Source organism: Sturnira hondurensis, unplaced genomic scaffold, assembly GCF_014824575.4.
Source record: "Sturnira hondurensis isolate 20B ecotype Veracruz unplaced genomic scaffold, ASM1482457v3 Scaffold0017436, whole genome shotgun sequence".
Lineage (NCBI taxonomy): Eukaryota > Metazoa > Chordata > Mammalia > Chiroptera > Phyllostomidae > Sturnira > Sturnira hondurensis.
In genome coordinates this window covers 618,849-635,410 of record NW_028090067.1, presented here as the reverse complement: position 1 = coordinate 635,410, position 16,562 = coordinate 618,849, and the positions used below count along the sequence as shown (strand labels likewise).

Below are 16,562 nucleotides of genomic sequence, written 5' to 3'. Positions count from 1 at the left end.
GGTGTAAATGAATCAAAAATTATATCTATTATTGTCAGATAAGCAAAAAATATATTTTTGTTTGTTGCAGAATTTTAGTAGTTTATGTATGCCATGAGATGACAAAGTTTGAAAATCACCGTTTAGCCTGATTCACGCAATTAATTAAATAATTAGCCAGAGAAATATAAAAATAAAACTTTCTTTTTCCAAGTAATTTGGTTTTTTTTGTATTTTTCAAAATACTGTATTTTATTTTCTGTCTCCTTGTGTAGTGTTTAAGCTCCACGTAGGCAAGCCTTGTGTCCTTTTTGGATATCTGTTATGTCTTTATTATTTAAAGCAATGACTGGCACATAATAGATGCTCAATAACTATTAGTGGAATGGGTTTTGATAGGTACCATGAATAATAGTGTCATGATACTTTATGATAATATAAAGTAGGGGGTCTGATGTTGTCACTAGATTNGATGACAAAGTTTGAAAATCACCGTTTAGCCTGATTCACGCAATTAATTAAATAATTAGCCAGAGAAATATAAAAATAAAACTTTCTTTTTCCAAGTAATTTGGGTTTTTTTGTATTTTTCAAAATACTGTATTTTATTTTCTGTCTCCTTGTGTAGTGTTTAAGCTCCACGTAGGCAAGCGTTGTGTCCTTTTTGGATATCTGTTATGTCTTTATTATTTAAAGCAATGACTGGCACATAATAGATGCTCAATAACTATTAGTGGAATGGGTTTTGATAGGTGCCATGAATAATAGTGTCATGATACTTTATGATAATATAAAGTAGGGGGTCTGATGTTGTCACTAGATTCAGCTAACCCTTTATTAAATACGTTATTGATAAACTTGTATCTGGAGTGAGTAGAATTAAGCAGAAGGAAAACATCCACTAAGTGGCTCTAGATAAAGCACCAATGGGTTAAAAAAGAAAAAAGCCTTTGAGTCCGGTGAGTATGTTGGGCTTTTTTAAAAAAAGGCAAAGAAAGTTAGTGCTACTGGAAGCCGGAACCATGTGAGCTGGGTGTGAGACACGGGTGGGAAATGGGAGTCAACCAGGCCGAGCATTTCCACTTTCATCTGAACAGTGATTGGAAGCGAGTTAGCAGAGTCGCTTGGTCAGTTCTGAGTTTCAAAACCATTACTCTGGCTACAGTATGGAAAAGGAAATGTGAGGAAGCTCATACTTAAGAGTCTTCATTATTAGACAAGAGATGATGTACTAGTATGAGAACTTTGAAGATCAAAAGAAGGAATTGAAATATAAATATTAATATTTATTGATTGACTGAATGGTAAAGAAGAAGTCAATGTTAAGGAAAATACCAGCTTTCTGGTTTTGTGCAACGACTCAGATAGTGGTTCCATTTGGTGCACTGAGGAGGGCCTTATTGGGTGAGGGGGTTATAAATGAAATTTTAGACATTCAGGTTAAGATATAATTTAGACATGGAAGTGGAGTGTGAAGTTAGATATCAAATCTGGAACTCAGAGAGAGTTTCATGGTTAACATGGAAGTTTGGGGCCCTTCCGAGTAGATATTGAGCCTGACTATATAAATTCGATTCCCTAGGAGGGAGTGCACATGGAAAAGAAAAGAAGCCCTAAAACAATGGAGAGGCTACTATGTATGGCAGAGACAAAGAAAAGGGTCCTGAAATCAGAGAGAACAGAGAATTCAGGGAGCAAGGAGGAATCTCAGGGGAATATGGTATCACAGAAATTTTGGAAGACAGCATTTGAAGAAGGAAATAAAAGGTAAATATTCAATTCTTCTTGAGAGGACACCAGAGATATACAATGAGCATAGCTCTTGTGCACTTCTGTGGTGTGATGGGGAAAATGGGCTTGGGCTGGACTGATATGCCTGGGGGATATATTTTCCTTAATTTAAAGAAGAACCTTGGAACAAGAAAGGGACATCTAGCTCAGACATGTATCTAAGAAAGGTGGAACACAGAAATAAAATAAGCAGATCCTGAGAATACAATGTCTTAGTTTGGTAGCAATGATGTACATAACAAAGTATCACAAATCAAGTAATTAAAAATAGAAATTTATTGTTCACATTTCTGGAAACTGGAGACCCAGATGAAGTTGTCTGCTGGTCCATGTTCTTTCAGATGGCTCCAGGGGACAATTCTTCCTTGTCTTTTCTACCCAACAAAAGAGAAATAGAAAATAACTAACTTAAAATTTATGTGATCGAAAACTAGATAAAACACCCGTAGTGTTGAAATGTTAGAAAAACATTTTCCTTAAAATGTGCAACAAGTCAAGAATAGTCACTGCCCATATTTTCCTGGTGGTCTTACCTTTTTAAATTTGACAATAGGTAATAGTTATAAGACAAAGAAAAGTAAAACTTAGCAGATACTGTATTTTGCAGAATTTAATATAATCTGAAGATTATTAGAAATTACAAGAAATTTCAGCATGGATGTTGAACAGAATAATAACAAAAAGCAGTTATATTTCTATATAGAAACAACTATTTTAAAAGATAATAAGGTTACATAATGCCAATAGCAAAAATCAGGGGTGCACAGAGTGAATATTTTTCAGTCACTATTTGTAAAAATTGCAAGTTATATAAGAAGACAAAAATCAATACATGATACATATTATAAATTAATAAAAAAATGATCTTATAAATACAACACTCTCAATGTTGACCTATAGAATCTGTGAAATCATGAGATTCTTCTAAAATTGATATAGAAAAACAAAGATCCAAGCCATCTGTAAAGTAAATAAAAACTAGGTTGAAGAAATTTATTTTAACAAAAATGAAGTTATACAGAGGAAAAGAAAAATAGTTACAGATATCAAAACTATATTACCCAGGCCCTGGCTTGTGTGGCTCAGTGGATTGAGTGCTGGCCTGTGGACCACAAGGTCGCCAGTTCAATTCCCAGTCAGAGCACATGCCTGGGTTGTTGGCCAGGTCCCCAGGTGGGGGCATGTAAGAGGCAACCAATGTCTCTCTCGCACATTGATGTTTATTCTCCTCCCTTTCTCTCTCCTTTCCCTTCTTTCTAAAAATAAATAAATAAAATCTAAACATAGAAATAAAACTATATTACCCATGTTTATAAGTCCATCATTAGAAATATTTACCTAGTGTTTTTTTTTTCTGCAAATGAATTTTCTTCCTGTGTAGCATCTAGCTGTTGCTACACCATCATCACCGAGGTAAGCACATGTTTCATTTCCACTCACTTTAAATCTACAATAGAGAGAATAGACTAAACACTAGGTAGCAGGGAGTTCTGTGATCTCTACCTTGCTCAATAACACCTTTTAAAAATATCTGAGTCCAAAAAAAGTGTACCATGACAAAGTACTTTCTTGCTAGAGTTAAGATATTTGTACGAAACTGGACCATAAAAGTCTGTCTTCAAGAATTTATATTTGTTAAAATGATATTAAGTTAGTTGTATTTGTTAAAATATTAAAATGACATGTAATCAGTGGAACTAGCAGTTCATATGCACCAAAGGTTTTAAACCTGGGGCAATTTTGCCTTCACAAGGGACCCTTGGTGAGAACTGGAGACATTTTTGGTCATCACAGATGAAGGGAGTAAAGGCCAGAGATACGTTAACACCTGACAATGCACAAAAAAATGCCCTCTCCCGACGAAGGAGGGCATTTAAGAAAGGACGATTTGGACTGCTGGGTCAGTGATAAACCTAATACAAGCTAAGGGGTAAAGTGGCCGGCACTCCTCATCTGGGGTGGTGGCCATGCGGAGATCACGTGCACATGAGCTCAGGTCTTTAGGTCTAGTTTTTCTTTTTATAAAATAGAAAATACAAAGGCCAGGGTAAATTGTGTCTCAGTGCAAACAGAATCTCGTTATAATAAACATTAAACTTTTCATGAACTGTAAACAGGTAGCGTAAAGCTTGAAAAATAGATAGAGAATTGGAAAAGATAAGTTAGAATAAGAGGAATGTTAAATTTTTTTGGACTGTGCTTCTGAATAGTAGGTCTTTATTTTCCAAATAACCAAGTAGGAGATCTTTCCCTTACATCTGGACCCCCAGATTCTCTGACTCATTCAACTAACTCAATACTTGATACAACCTCCCCATTTCATCTCTGCAACATTCTCTCAAATCTTGGGCTCTAGAGAAATGTAGCTAATGCACAAGTTCTTTTGGTTGCACTGCATAAATTTAAATAACTCCAGAAAGAAAAAAAAAACTTACAATTGGTTAAATATTGCTCCATTTACCCATTTTCCCATTTGATTTTCTTTCATCTTCAACCCAATCCAGTGATCAGAAGTGTGTTTGTGTTGTCTTAAAAAATCCTTCAAAACAACATAGATTTCATAATTTTACTTCTAAGTTTTTACTAGCATTCAGGTCCTAGCTACACAAGAAAATAGCTATGGCATTTTGAAAAAAAAGTTTTACTCTCTAACCCTGCTTTCTTTTTTTGTGAAACAAAGATATGAGATACCTTTTCTTTAAGATACATTCTGATTCCAGATAGATAACTATTCGGTATGAAAATAATTTCTTCCAGGATCTTTAAATAATAAACATATGGAAAGTCAGAGTTTGTCAATTTTTATTCATTAGCCATTTACTATAATGGTTTTCCTCTTCCAAGTAAGTACTAGTATATTAAGTTCAATGCTGTATTATTTCATTTCAACTTCTCTTCCAAAATTATTGCAGATACACGCACATCCATGCACGCTCACAAGCATACATATGTGCACCCCAAATAACTAGTTCTTTCAAAATCTAATTACCAAATTGTTTCTTTTGCAAACATTTCAATTTTTAAAGCCATCATTCAGGGAAAATATAATTTTCCTGATATTTCTCCTTTTCTTTTTCTTATTCATTCAATGTTAAACTTTCTTGCTACCTTAGGGCTCATTTTATCATAGAATTATATTGTATGTAAAAAGTCACTGAGTCTGCTCTGCTGCTAAATACAGTACCTGGAAAACCATAGGTTTTACATTATATCACTCCATGTTTCAATTTTATGGTAAATATAAGGGAATCATGATATCACAACACTTATGGTTCATTTCTATCTAATAACAGTGACATTTAGTAACCTTTGGCATTTTAATCTTCTGCAGTATTTTATGAATTTATTGTTTAATAAATGAACAACACTAAACTGTGGGATTACAAAAGGAAGAGATTAATACAACATTCTCCCTGGATTTCAAATTATGTGAACATAGAGTTAGAAAATATCCTATTGCTAAGGAGAACGTGGTGAATGTAATAAAAACAAATTAAAATTTGAATTTCCAGGAAGAAGTGTCTGGTCTTTATGGGAGACTTTCACATAGGATGTGCTCCACCAAAAAGGCAGACCTGGGAGCCTAGGTACCACGCATGACCAAGACGGGGTGGGGGAGGGGGAAAAGGACATTCATGGTCTAGACTTAGCGAAGGACTTCTTTAAATGCAGAAAAAATATGTAAGAAAAAATAAATGTATTGGAAACTGACTGGTCACTGGATACTAGGGAAAATTGGATGATGTTTAGTAGCTGGGGTCTTGGTGACAGGCCACTAGGAGGCATATTTTCTAGAGCCAGTCCTATGATAAATATTAATCTTTATTTGTTCGACACAGGGGTGTCCATGTAGCCTTTTGTTAAAGAGGCAAGATAATTTTAAGTAGGTCAAAATGCACACAATAAATATTTCATGAAACAAGTTTTATCTCATTTAACTAAGAGTGACATTTTGTAATTTAAATACATACATATTATTTTTAACTGTTTAAGATAAACAGTCTTTTAAAATGGATTTCTCTTATCACTCCTTCACAGACAGGTACACCTCTCTCTGACTGTCACTTACATTTATGCCCAGTACATAACAGGCTTCTATGATCTTCGAAATACATTAGGATGTTGTATGATGTCTTTTTTTATCCAAACAACATCATCATTCTATACATTTAATGATTTCTCTTAAACTCAAAGCTAAATTTTTTGTGTACTGCTGTTCCTTGTGTTCTGTGATATTCCCTACTTTTTCAGTTATTGCCAACATGATTCTTTTAAGTGAAGAGTTTAAAAAGTTTGTCTTGCTAATTTTTGATCTCTCATACATTTATTAACACTTGGTATTTTTCCATCTTGCTGCTAATCTAGCCTCTTACCTCCCAAGAAGAACTATAAAAGGCAGCTTAAAGATTTCTCAGAATGCTCATCGCAAAAGTCTTGCAAAATTCGTGAGTGAAGCTATTGATTCTGGCAAAGAAGTTCTTCCCATGTAAAGGAGCCCGAGGATTTGATTTTTCTGGTTGTCTTATCGTATCTAGATTTTAGCATTTGATTCAGGCTTCCATACTTTTTCTTGCTTCCAAAATAATTTAGTTTCCTTGCACTGGTCTATGAATTGTCCCAGCCTGGTTCACTTCCATTTGAATTTGAACCAGTCTTTAGGTTGATTACATTAACTTTGTTCACCGCAGAAATAACACACAGATCTAACAATGTTGACTGCTGTTCTATATGCTTCACATTTTAAACACTTCTTCATTGTACATTACTCATAGAAAGATTTAAATCAAGTTACATTATTTCTTATATTGACCCTTTTAAAGAGGTTAACCAAAACAAAACAAAACAAAACAAAAACCCTTCAACACATGCTTACTGCAGAAATGATTGGGGAAATAACACATTTCACAAGTGCAGAGCTACAGAGTTTCATAATCTGTCATTAAAGTTCTTGGACATTCTCTTCACTCCTAAATTTTTTGTCATGTAAATTAACATTTCTTCAAGAGAGATCCATTAAGCTTTTATTGGTATCTGCCATGATGCCACAGCAAAAGATACCATTTCAAGAAAAACATAGTATCTGCTCACTGGAAGCTTATACTCCTGTCTAGGGCAGAACTTTTGGTTACACACCCATTGCGTGACTAGTGGTGAGCAATGCGCTGCAGGCTGCAACAAGACCTCGGAGACAGACAGCAAGGCAAGGCCGAGACTCTGGAGGAAGAGGGAATAAAGAATCCTGTCCGTCCTGAGGCAATTTTGTCATTGTGGACTATTGGCTTTTAACGTTTCCAAATATTTCAAGCTCTTCTATTTATACTTTTCAAAAGATAAAGATCACTACTAGGTTTATGACTTGATATGAGTCTTACCCTATCCACACAAAAATATCACCAGGTATGTTCCATGGCATATTTTGAACATCTTCAGTATTCTGTGTAGATAGGTAGGTATGTGTAAAAATCTTAAAAATCATAATAAAATTTTAATATTTCCAGAGTCCCTATGTAATAATATTCATAATGAATGTGTATTAGGTTACTAACCATCATATGTGTAGTGTCGATCACAGCTAGATCAGCATGTTCAGCAATACAGTGATTTCTACTTGAAGTCCAGTTCTTTTCATCATCAGAGAAATAATAGCAGTAATCTTGAAAACCAATCCATCCATCTGGGCAACAACACTGACAACAACAACACTGAATAGACTGATGTACTTTATCTGGAAATGAGACAAATACATATTTCAAAAACCAGATGAAATAATATGCTTCTGTATTTGTGATTGTTAGGGAAAGACAGGATTGTGACGTAAAGGATTACGATTATGATTAGAATTGTGTAGCGATCACTTAACAAGTGCTTAAAAAATTTCATGTTATGTTTAATGACAGCAGCTTAGGATTTGACAGACCCTCAAATTCATTGTAACTGCAATGCACTGGCATTCAGAGTAAACAGTGGAACTTGTGCTTCTTTCATTGTGTTCCGCTGCCCTTGCCATTTCTGGGTAAATGAAACATAACAAAATCCTAGCATTTTCTGCAAGTAATGAAATCACAAACTTACACTAGACTGCTAATAATCTAGGAAAGGTGTTAAACTCTAAGGAAACAATGCAAATTTTAAAAAGAGAATATATTGCCTAAGAAGATACGTTGGATTGCCTGTTGTCAAGTAGGTGTCACCCTCACCGCATGGTCCTGGGGAAACCAATGCAGATCTGCGTGAGATTTGGGAGGCGGAAGTGAAGCAGAGGCCATTGTTCTGCTTCCNTAATGAAATCACAAACTTACACTAGACTGCTAATAATCTAGGAAAGGTGTTAAACTCTAAGGAAACAATGCAAATTTAAAAAAGAGAATATATTGCCTAAGAAGATACGTTGGATTGCCTGTTGTCAAGTAGGTGTCACCCTCACCGCATGGTCCTGGGGAAACCAATGCAGATCTGCGTGATTTTGGGAGGTGGAAGTGAAGCAGAGGCCATTGTTCTGCTTCCAGAAACCTTGGGCATAGGAAGTTTACAGGCCCTCTCCCTTTTGTCGTCTTGGCAGCTAGATGTCTTAGCTTCTTTGATTTTTCTCTAATCTCTGGGTTCTCCAAACACATTAGTAAATGCGTCATGTGCCAAAAGTGTTAGTTACTATTGCTTGTCTAGGGACATAGCCTTTCAGACCATCACTCCCCAGCTCCTCCCACAAACATGTCCCTAATCCCTATACCAAAGTCTTAGTCTTCAAACATTTGCAGTGTCAACTTTTCTGAACACACACACAGGCTGAATCAATCTTTGGTACCAAATGTGGTTCTGCAGAAACAATCATAAGGACGAGATATCATCATACTGGTTTTCCCATGTCATTTGCTTTAGAGGCATTAGTCCAGCTGCCAGCTGTAAGTGGCCTGCTGGTGATTAAAGGTCAACAGATGTAAAACAATTGGTTAAATTATCATCTATAGTCACTTGATGCCAAGTACCTATAACACCTTTGTCTTAACCACGGATAAAATAATGAGCAAAAAGTATAAAACTAATGATATCAGAACAGCATGATTAACAAAGCTAAGCCGGTTGATAAACATAGAGAGCCACATGAAACAAATACAGAATGTGCATTCTTTAAAATGCACATGAAACATTTACCAAAATGAAAGGCAATAGCATGGTAGTAACCAAATTAAAAAAAATGAAGACACTTACAGTATGCCACCTGAATACAGTAAAACTGAGCCACATATTAATATCAAAAATCAAAATTAAAAATCACCAAAGTTTGTAAATTAGTTAAAGCAAGGCTAAATAGCTCATGAATCAAAGAGGAAACATGGAAAGTAAAAAATATTTTGAAGTACGAGAAAGTTACATATATTTTGGTATGTATTGTACATATTATATTAAAACTTGTGAGATAAAATTAAACTTGTAGAAAACAGAACATTACCTTAAAAGTTAGAGGAACATTTATTATTTTAAATGAATGTTTTAAAAAAGAAGAAAGACTTTTTAACTTCCAGTCAAGATGGCAGTGTAGGCAGACATGGCTTGCCTCTTGGCACAACCACATCAAAATTACAACTAAAGTATAGAACAACTATCACTCAAAACTGTCAGAAAAAAATTGAGTGGAAGCCTGGCAACTACGTGATTAAAGGGACATCTATCCAGACTGGTGGGAGGGGCACAGATGTGCAAGGGGTTGGTCCCACATCCACGTGTGGTGGATAAAAATTCGGGTGGGGAAGAAGAAAGATGGTGGCTAGGTAAGAGGGATCGGATTCCACTTCCCTTTATACATGAGAGAAAAACCCGGCCGATCTATGAAGAAACAGAGCAGACAGCCACCAGTACCACGTCATATATGAAAATAAGAGATCAAAAATTGTAGCAGATATTGAAAAACCAGACAGTAAGGGGAGTGCTTTCAGGACAATAAGGGCCCAGGGATCAGTGCTGAGACCAGGGAGGCTGCAGCCCCAGGCCTGGGGCCTGCTGGGGCCAGCCACAAGGCTCTTGGGAGAGAGCTGGGTCGGTGCTCCCTCCCTGGCCAAACAGGGTTTAAGCAGCACTGGTAGAGACCTGGTTGCTTGAAGTTGTAGAGAGGAGAGTAACGACTAAGTGGCAAACATATGGGTGCTCTGAGCACCCACTCATAGCTCTGGAAAGAGTGTGCAACCCAGTCCGTGCCACCAGAGGCAGCCTGGCCAGGTGCGTGCACCTGCAACCCCAGGAGAGAGAGTTTTGTGGAATGCCTCTGTTCCACACCCATGGACCCAGAGAGAACGCACCTCTGCAAAAGGCCCAGAGCTCACACCCGTAAACTTGGAGAGAGCGTGCATGCCTCAGGAGACTCGGAGCCCACACCCGTGAATCTGGAGTGAGCATGGGCACCTCAGGAGGCCTGGAGCCCACCCCCAGGGCCCTGCAGAGGGGCACCAGGCTAGCTCTGGGGAGAGTGTGTAACCAGCCCTGGGGAGAGTGCACGAAGCTGACTGAGTGCTGAACAGGAAGGGAGAAGAGCATACCAGTTGCCTCTTAGCCTGCTGGGACAGAAAAACTGGTTTGGCCAGTTTGAAACCAGCAAGAGGTTTTTTTGTTTTTGTTTTTGTTTGTTTGTTTGATTTTTTTAAAATAATTTTTTATTTCTTAATTTTTATTATTTTTATCTCTCAATTCCTACTGCTTCTGTTTTCTTCTTTCTTGTTTTATTACCTCTTCCTTCCTTTCCAATTTTATCTCTTCTTTCTTCCTTAGTCTGCTTTTTATTTTTTTAAATACCCACAGGTGAGAAAAAAACCCTGGAACTGTGAAAAGACCAGAGTGGAACTCAAAGAGGGGGCATCCCAACAGCTGAGACAGAGAGACAAATTTCACTTTGTTATTACAGAGAACCTGAAAGTTATTATATATTTGTATTATTATTTTCATTATTATTTTTCAATATATTTGTATTATTATTTTTCATTTAAATGAAACATTACATGTTTTATTTGAATAATATTTTTGTATTCTTCTTCTTTCTGTTTAGTCTTCTTTGCTTAGCTGGTTATATTGTATCATTTGACAGGTTTTCCCTGTACTCTCATTCATAGTGTAATTTACTGTCCTTCACTTCACCGTGTTCCATTAGCACACTACTGAAGGTCCTATATTCCCTATTCTTGTTAACTAGATCTCATAGATTCTGTCATATGATTGTTGTTCTAATATTATTGTAAACAATAGCTGTTCCATACTATTGTAAATACTCCACAACACCCCTCCCAGATCTTAGCCCACTTCACGGTTTCCTGAACTCTATTACTGTAGTGGTTAGCTCTATTGTCTCAGACACTACATCTATTTACTATCCTTTATTCTCACCTCAGAATCTGACCTCCCACAACCTCACTGCTTTCTACATCCAACTCACAATCCTTCCCTTCCCAAGAGTTTTATCTTCTTTTCATCCTTTCTAAAAGGTGGCTAGTTGGGCAGAAGATCACGGTTAACACTGTATGTAGCCAAAGGATCTCCTATCTCTTCTCTAGTGGCTGCTACTGTAAATAGCACAGAATACTCTCTTGCTGTCTTAAACCATTTTGCCTTACCCCTCCAAATGATCACAAAAAAGAGTAGGTGGAAGTGGTGAACACCAGGATACCCGAAGAAGACTGCACCACTGAATCTCACAGATATTCTACCATGGAAGTTCACACCATAAACCCAGGCAGTCAGAACAGATCAATTTAAAAAGCTGAGGCTAACAAGAAGAGTCTCATAAACAATGGGGAGACAAAGAAACAATCCCCAAATGAAAGGAAAGGAGGAAGCCTCAGAAAGAATGCTAGATGAAACAGAGGCAACTGATCTATCAGATATAGAATTCAAAGCAATGGTTATCAGGAAGCTCCATGAGCTCACAGTGGATTATCAGAAACTACAGGGAAACTACAATGAACTCGTTGCAAACTATATCAACATGAAAAAGGAAATAGAAACTATCAACAAGGGTTAAGAGGAAATGAAGAATACACTATCTAAATTGAAGAACACAGTAGAAGGAATCAAAAACAGGATAGATGAAGCAGAAGATTGGATTAGTGAGGTGGAGGACAAAGCAGAAAAAAACACCCAGAAAGAGCAAGAAAAGGAAAAGAGGCTCAGAAAGAATGAAGAGGAATTAAGAGAAATACAAGACAATACGAAATGCGATAATGTCCAAATAATAGGGATACCACAAGGAGAAGAAGAAGAGCAAGGGATAGAAAACCTACTTGAAAAAGTAATGATGGAAAACTTCCCTAATTTGATGAGAGAAAAAGTCACACAAATCCAGGAAACAGAGAGAGTCCCAATCAAGAGGAACCCAAAGAGGCCCACTTCAAGACATATCATCATTAAAATGGCAACATTTCAAGACAAAGAGAGAATCCTAAAGGTAGCAAGGGAGAAAAAGGAAAAAACATACAATGAAGCCCCAATAAGGTTAGCAACTGACTTCTCAATGGAAATGCTCCAATCAAGAAGACAATGGCAGGAAATATTCCAAGTAATGAGAACCAGAGGCCTGCAATCAAGGTTACTTTACCCAGAAAGGTTCTCAATCAAGATAGAAGGCCAAATAGGGAGCTTCCCAGACAAAAGAAGTCTAAAAGAATACACCTGCACCAAACCAGCTCTTCAAGACATGCTAAAGGGACTGCTTTAAGGAAAGGAAGGAAAAGAGAGAGACAGAGAGGAACTCTGGTACAAAAATGGCAATGAGTAAGTACCTATCAATAATAACCTTAAATATAAATGGATTAAATGCTCCAATCAAAAGACATGGAATCGCTGAATGGATAAGATAGCATGACCCACACATATGCTGCCTACAAGAGACCCACCTTAAGACAAAAGACCTACACTGACTGAAAGTAAAGGACTGAAAACAAATTTTCCAAGAAAATTGACAGAAAAAGAAAGCTGGGGTAGCAATACTCATATCAGGCAAAATAGACTTCAAAAAAAGGGCCATAAAGAGAGACCCAGAAGGTCATTTTATAATACTCAAGGGAAGAATCCACCAAGAAGACATTAACATCGTAAATATATATGCACCCAACATAGGAGCACCCAAAAACATAAAGAAAATCTTAGAGGGCTCCAAGAAAGATATTGACAACAACATAATTACAGTAGGAGATTTTACCACCACGTGGTCAAAAATGGACAGATCTTCCAAACAAAACATCAACAAAAATACTGTGGCATTGAACAATGCCCTAGATAAAATGGACTTAATTGATATATATAGAGCCCTTTATCCCAAAGAAGCTAAATACACATTCTTCTCAAATGCACATCGAGCATTTTCAAAGACAGACCATATGATAGGACACAAAACAAGCCTCAACAAATTCAAGAAAATGGAAAACATACCAAGCATTTTCTCTGACCACAAAGGATTGAAACTAGAAACCAACCCCAAGGGAAAAAACCCAAACATTCAAAGTCATGGAGATTGAATAGCGTGCTATTAAACAATGAATGGGTCAAGAATGAAATTAGAGAAGAAATCAAAAAGTTTCTGGAAACAAATGAAAATGAACTCACAACAACTCAAAATTTATAGGACACAATGAAGTCAGTCTTGAGAGGGAAGTTCACAGCAACACAGGCCTACCTAAAAAAAGTTAGAAACATTTCAAACAAACAACCTAACCCTATGCCTACAAGAACTCGAGGAACAACAACAAAGACAGCTCAGAGCAAGAAGAAGGAAGGAAATAACCAATATCAGAGCAGAATTAAATGACATAGAGATGAAAAACACAATTCGGAGGATCAATGAATCCAGGAGCTGGTTCTTTGAAAAGATAAACAAAATTGACAAGCCTTTAAGCAGGCTCATCAAGAAAAGAAGAGAGAAGACCCAAATAAACACAATCAGAAATGAAAGAGGAGAGCCCTGGCTGGTGTAGCTCAGGGGATTGAGCATGGGCCTGCAAGCCACTCGATCACGGTTCGGTTCCCAGTCAGGGCACATGCCTGGGTTGCAGGCCAGTTCCCAACAGAGGACTCTTGAGAGGCAGCCATGCATTGGTGTTTCTCTCCTTCTCTCCTTGCCTTCCTCTCTGAAGATGAATAAATAAAATCTTAAAAAAATAAATACAAAAAAGAAATGAAAGAGGAGAGATTACAACTGACACCACAGAAATACAAAGGATTATAAGAAATTACTATGAAGAACTCTATGCCAGGAAATTTGAAAACCTAGGTGAAATGGAAAAATTTCTAGAAAAATAAAATCTTCTAAAACTGAATGAAGAAGAAGCAGAAAGCCCGAACAGACCAATAACAGCAAAAGAAATTGAAGCAGTAATAAAAAAACTCTTGACACACCGAAGCCCTGGACTAGATGGTTTCACAGGAGAATTGTACAAAATATTTAAGGAAGAGGTAACCCCTATTCTGCACAGGCTATTCCAAAAAATCCAAAATCATGGAAGACTCCCAAACTGTTTTTATGAAGCCAGCATCATCCTAATCCCAAACTCAGATAAAGACACGGCAGAGAAAGAAAACTTCAGGCCAATATCGCTGATGAACATAGACGCTAAGATCCTCAACAAAATATATTGGCAAATTAGATTCAGAAATATATTAAAAAGATCATACACCATGACCAAGCGGTATTCATCCCAGGGATGCAAGGATGGTTCAACATTTGCAAATCAGTAAATGTAATACACCACATAAACAAAAGCAAAGACAAAAAAACACATGATCATATCAATAGATGTAGAAAAAGCTTTTGATAAGTACAGCACCCATTTATGATAAAAACACTCAGCAAACTGGGAATAGAGGGAGCATTCCTCAACATAATAAAGGCCATATAGGAGAGACCTATAGGCAACGTCATACTCAATAGGCAAAACCTAAAACTTTTCCACTAAGATCAGGAACAAGACAAGATTTTCTACTTTCACCATTTCTATTCAATATAGTATTGGAAGTTTTAGCCACAACAATCAGACAAGAAAAGAAAATAAAAGGCATCCAAATCAGAAAGAAGGAAACAAAACTGTCATTATTTGCAGATGACATCATAATGCACATAGAAAATTCTTTAGACTCCACCCCAAAACCACTCGACTTAATAAACGAATTCAACAAAACAGCAGGATACAAAGTCAGTATCTAGAAGTCAAAGGCATTTTTGTATACCAACAATAAAACAGCAGAAGCAGAAATCAAGAAAAAAATCCCATTTGATATAGCAAAAAGGAAAATAAAATACTTAGAAATGAACCTAACCAAGGACATAAAAGACCTGTACCCAGAAAACTACACAACACTGAAGAAAGAAATCAAGGAAGACAAAAACAAATGGAAACATATACCGTGTTCATGGATTGGAAGAATTAACATCATCAAAACGTCCATACTATCCAAGGAAATTTATAGATTCAATGCAATACCTATTAAAGTACCAATGGCATATTTCACAGACATAGAACACACACTTCAAAAATGTATATGGAACCATAAATGACCCCAAATATCAGCTGCAATTTTGAAAAAAAAAGAACAAAGTAGGAAGGATCACAATACCTGATACCAAACTGTATTACAAGGCCACTGTAATCAAAACAGCCTGGTACTGGCATAAAAATAGGCACATAGACCAATGGAATAGAACAGAGAGCCCAGAAATAAACCCAAGTCTCCATGGTCAATTAAAATTCAACAAAGGGGCAGCAACATAAAATGGAATAAAAATAGTCTCTTTAACAAATAGTGTTGGGAGAACTGGACAGCTATGTGCAAAAAAATGACACTCGACCACCAACTTACACCATACACAAAAATAAATCCAAGATGGATAAAAGACTTAAATAAAAACTATAACACCATTAAAGTCTTAGAGGAGAACATAGGCAGGAAAATCTCAGACATTTCACACAGCAACATTTTTACTGATATGTCCCCTAGAGCAAGGAACATAAAGGAAAGAATAAACAAATGGGATCTCATCAAAATAAAAGGCTTCTGCATGGCTAAATAAATCAGTATTAAAATAAAAAGAACCAACCATATGGGAAAACACATTTGCTAATGATACTTCAGACAAGGGTTTAATCTCCAAAATATATAAAGAACTTACATGACTCTACCCTAAGAAGACAAGCAACCTAATTAAAAAATGGGCAAGGGACTTGAAGAGACACTTCTCCGAGGAGGACATATAGAGGATCCAGAGACACATGAAAAGATGCTCAATATCACTAGCTATCAGAGAGATAGATGCAAATTAAAACCACAATGAGATACCACTTCACACTAGTCAGAGTGGCCATCATAAACAATGAAACAAACAACAAGTGTTGGAGAGGTTGTGAAGAAAAGGCAACCCTAGTGCACTGTTGGTGGAATTGCGGACTCGTATGGTACAACCACGATGGAAAACAGTATGGAATTTTCTAAGAAAACTAAAAATGGATCTGCCTTTCGACCCAGCAATTTCACTGCTAGATTATATCCTAAGAACCCTAAAACACCAATCCAAAAGAACCTATGCACCCCAATGTTCATAGCAGCACAATTTACAATAGCCAAGTGCTGGAAGCAGCCTAGATGCCTATCAGTAAATGAATGGATCAAAGGACTCTGGTACATTTACACAATGGAATTCTATGCAGCAGAAAGAAAGAAGGAGCTCCTACCCTTTTTGACAGCATGGATGAAACTGGAAAGCATTATGCTAAGCGAAATAAGCCAGACTGTGAAAGACAGATACCATATGATCTCACCATTAACAG

The 16,562-nt window shown here is 36.7% G+C and overlaps 1 protein-coding gene across 1 annotated transcript in view; it reads right to left on the bottom strand.

The window, feature by feature from the left end:
- Positions 1–3,077: 3,077 nt before the first annotated feature.
- CLEC2B (C-type lectin domain family 2 member B) overlaps positions 3,078–16,562 on the bottom strand; it is a 31,070-nt gene continuing 17,585 nt past the window's right edge. Inside the window, exons 4-6 of the mRNA XM_037068384.1 lie at positions 7,317–7,495; positions 4,206–4,309; positions 3,078–3,217 (exon numbers count right to left, since the gene is read on the bottom strand). Of these exons, the coding sequence (XP_036924279.1) occupies positions 3,109–3,217; positions 4,206–4,309; positions 7,317–7,495 (392 nt within the window). The 3' untranslated portion in view covers positions 3,078–3,108. The remainder of the gene's footprint in view (positions 3,218–4,205; positions 4,310–7,316; positions 7,496–16,562) is intronic.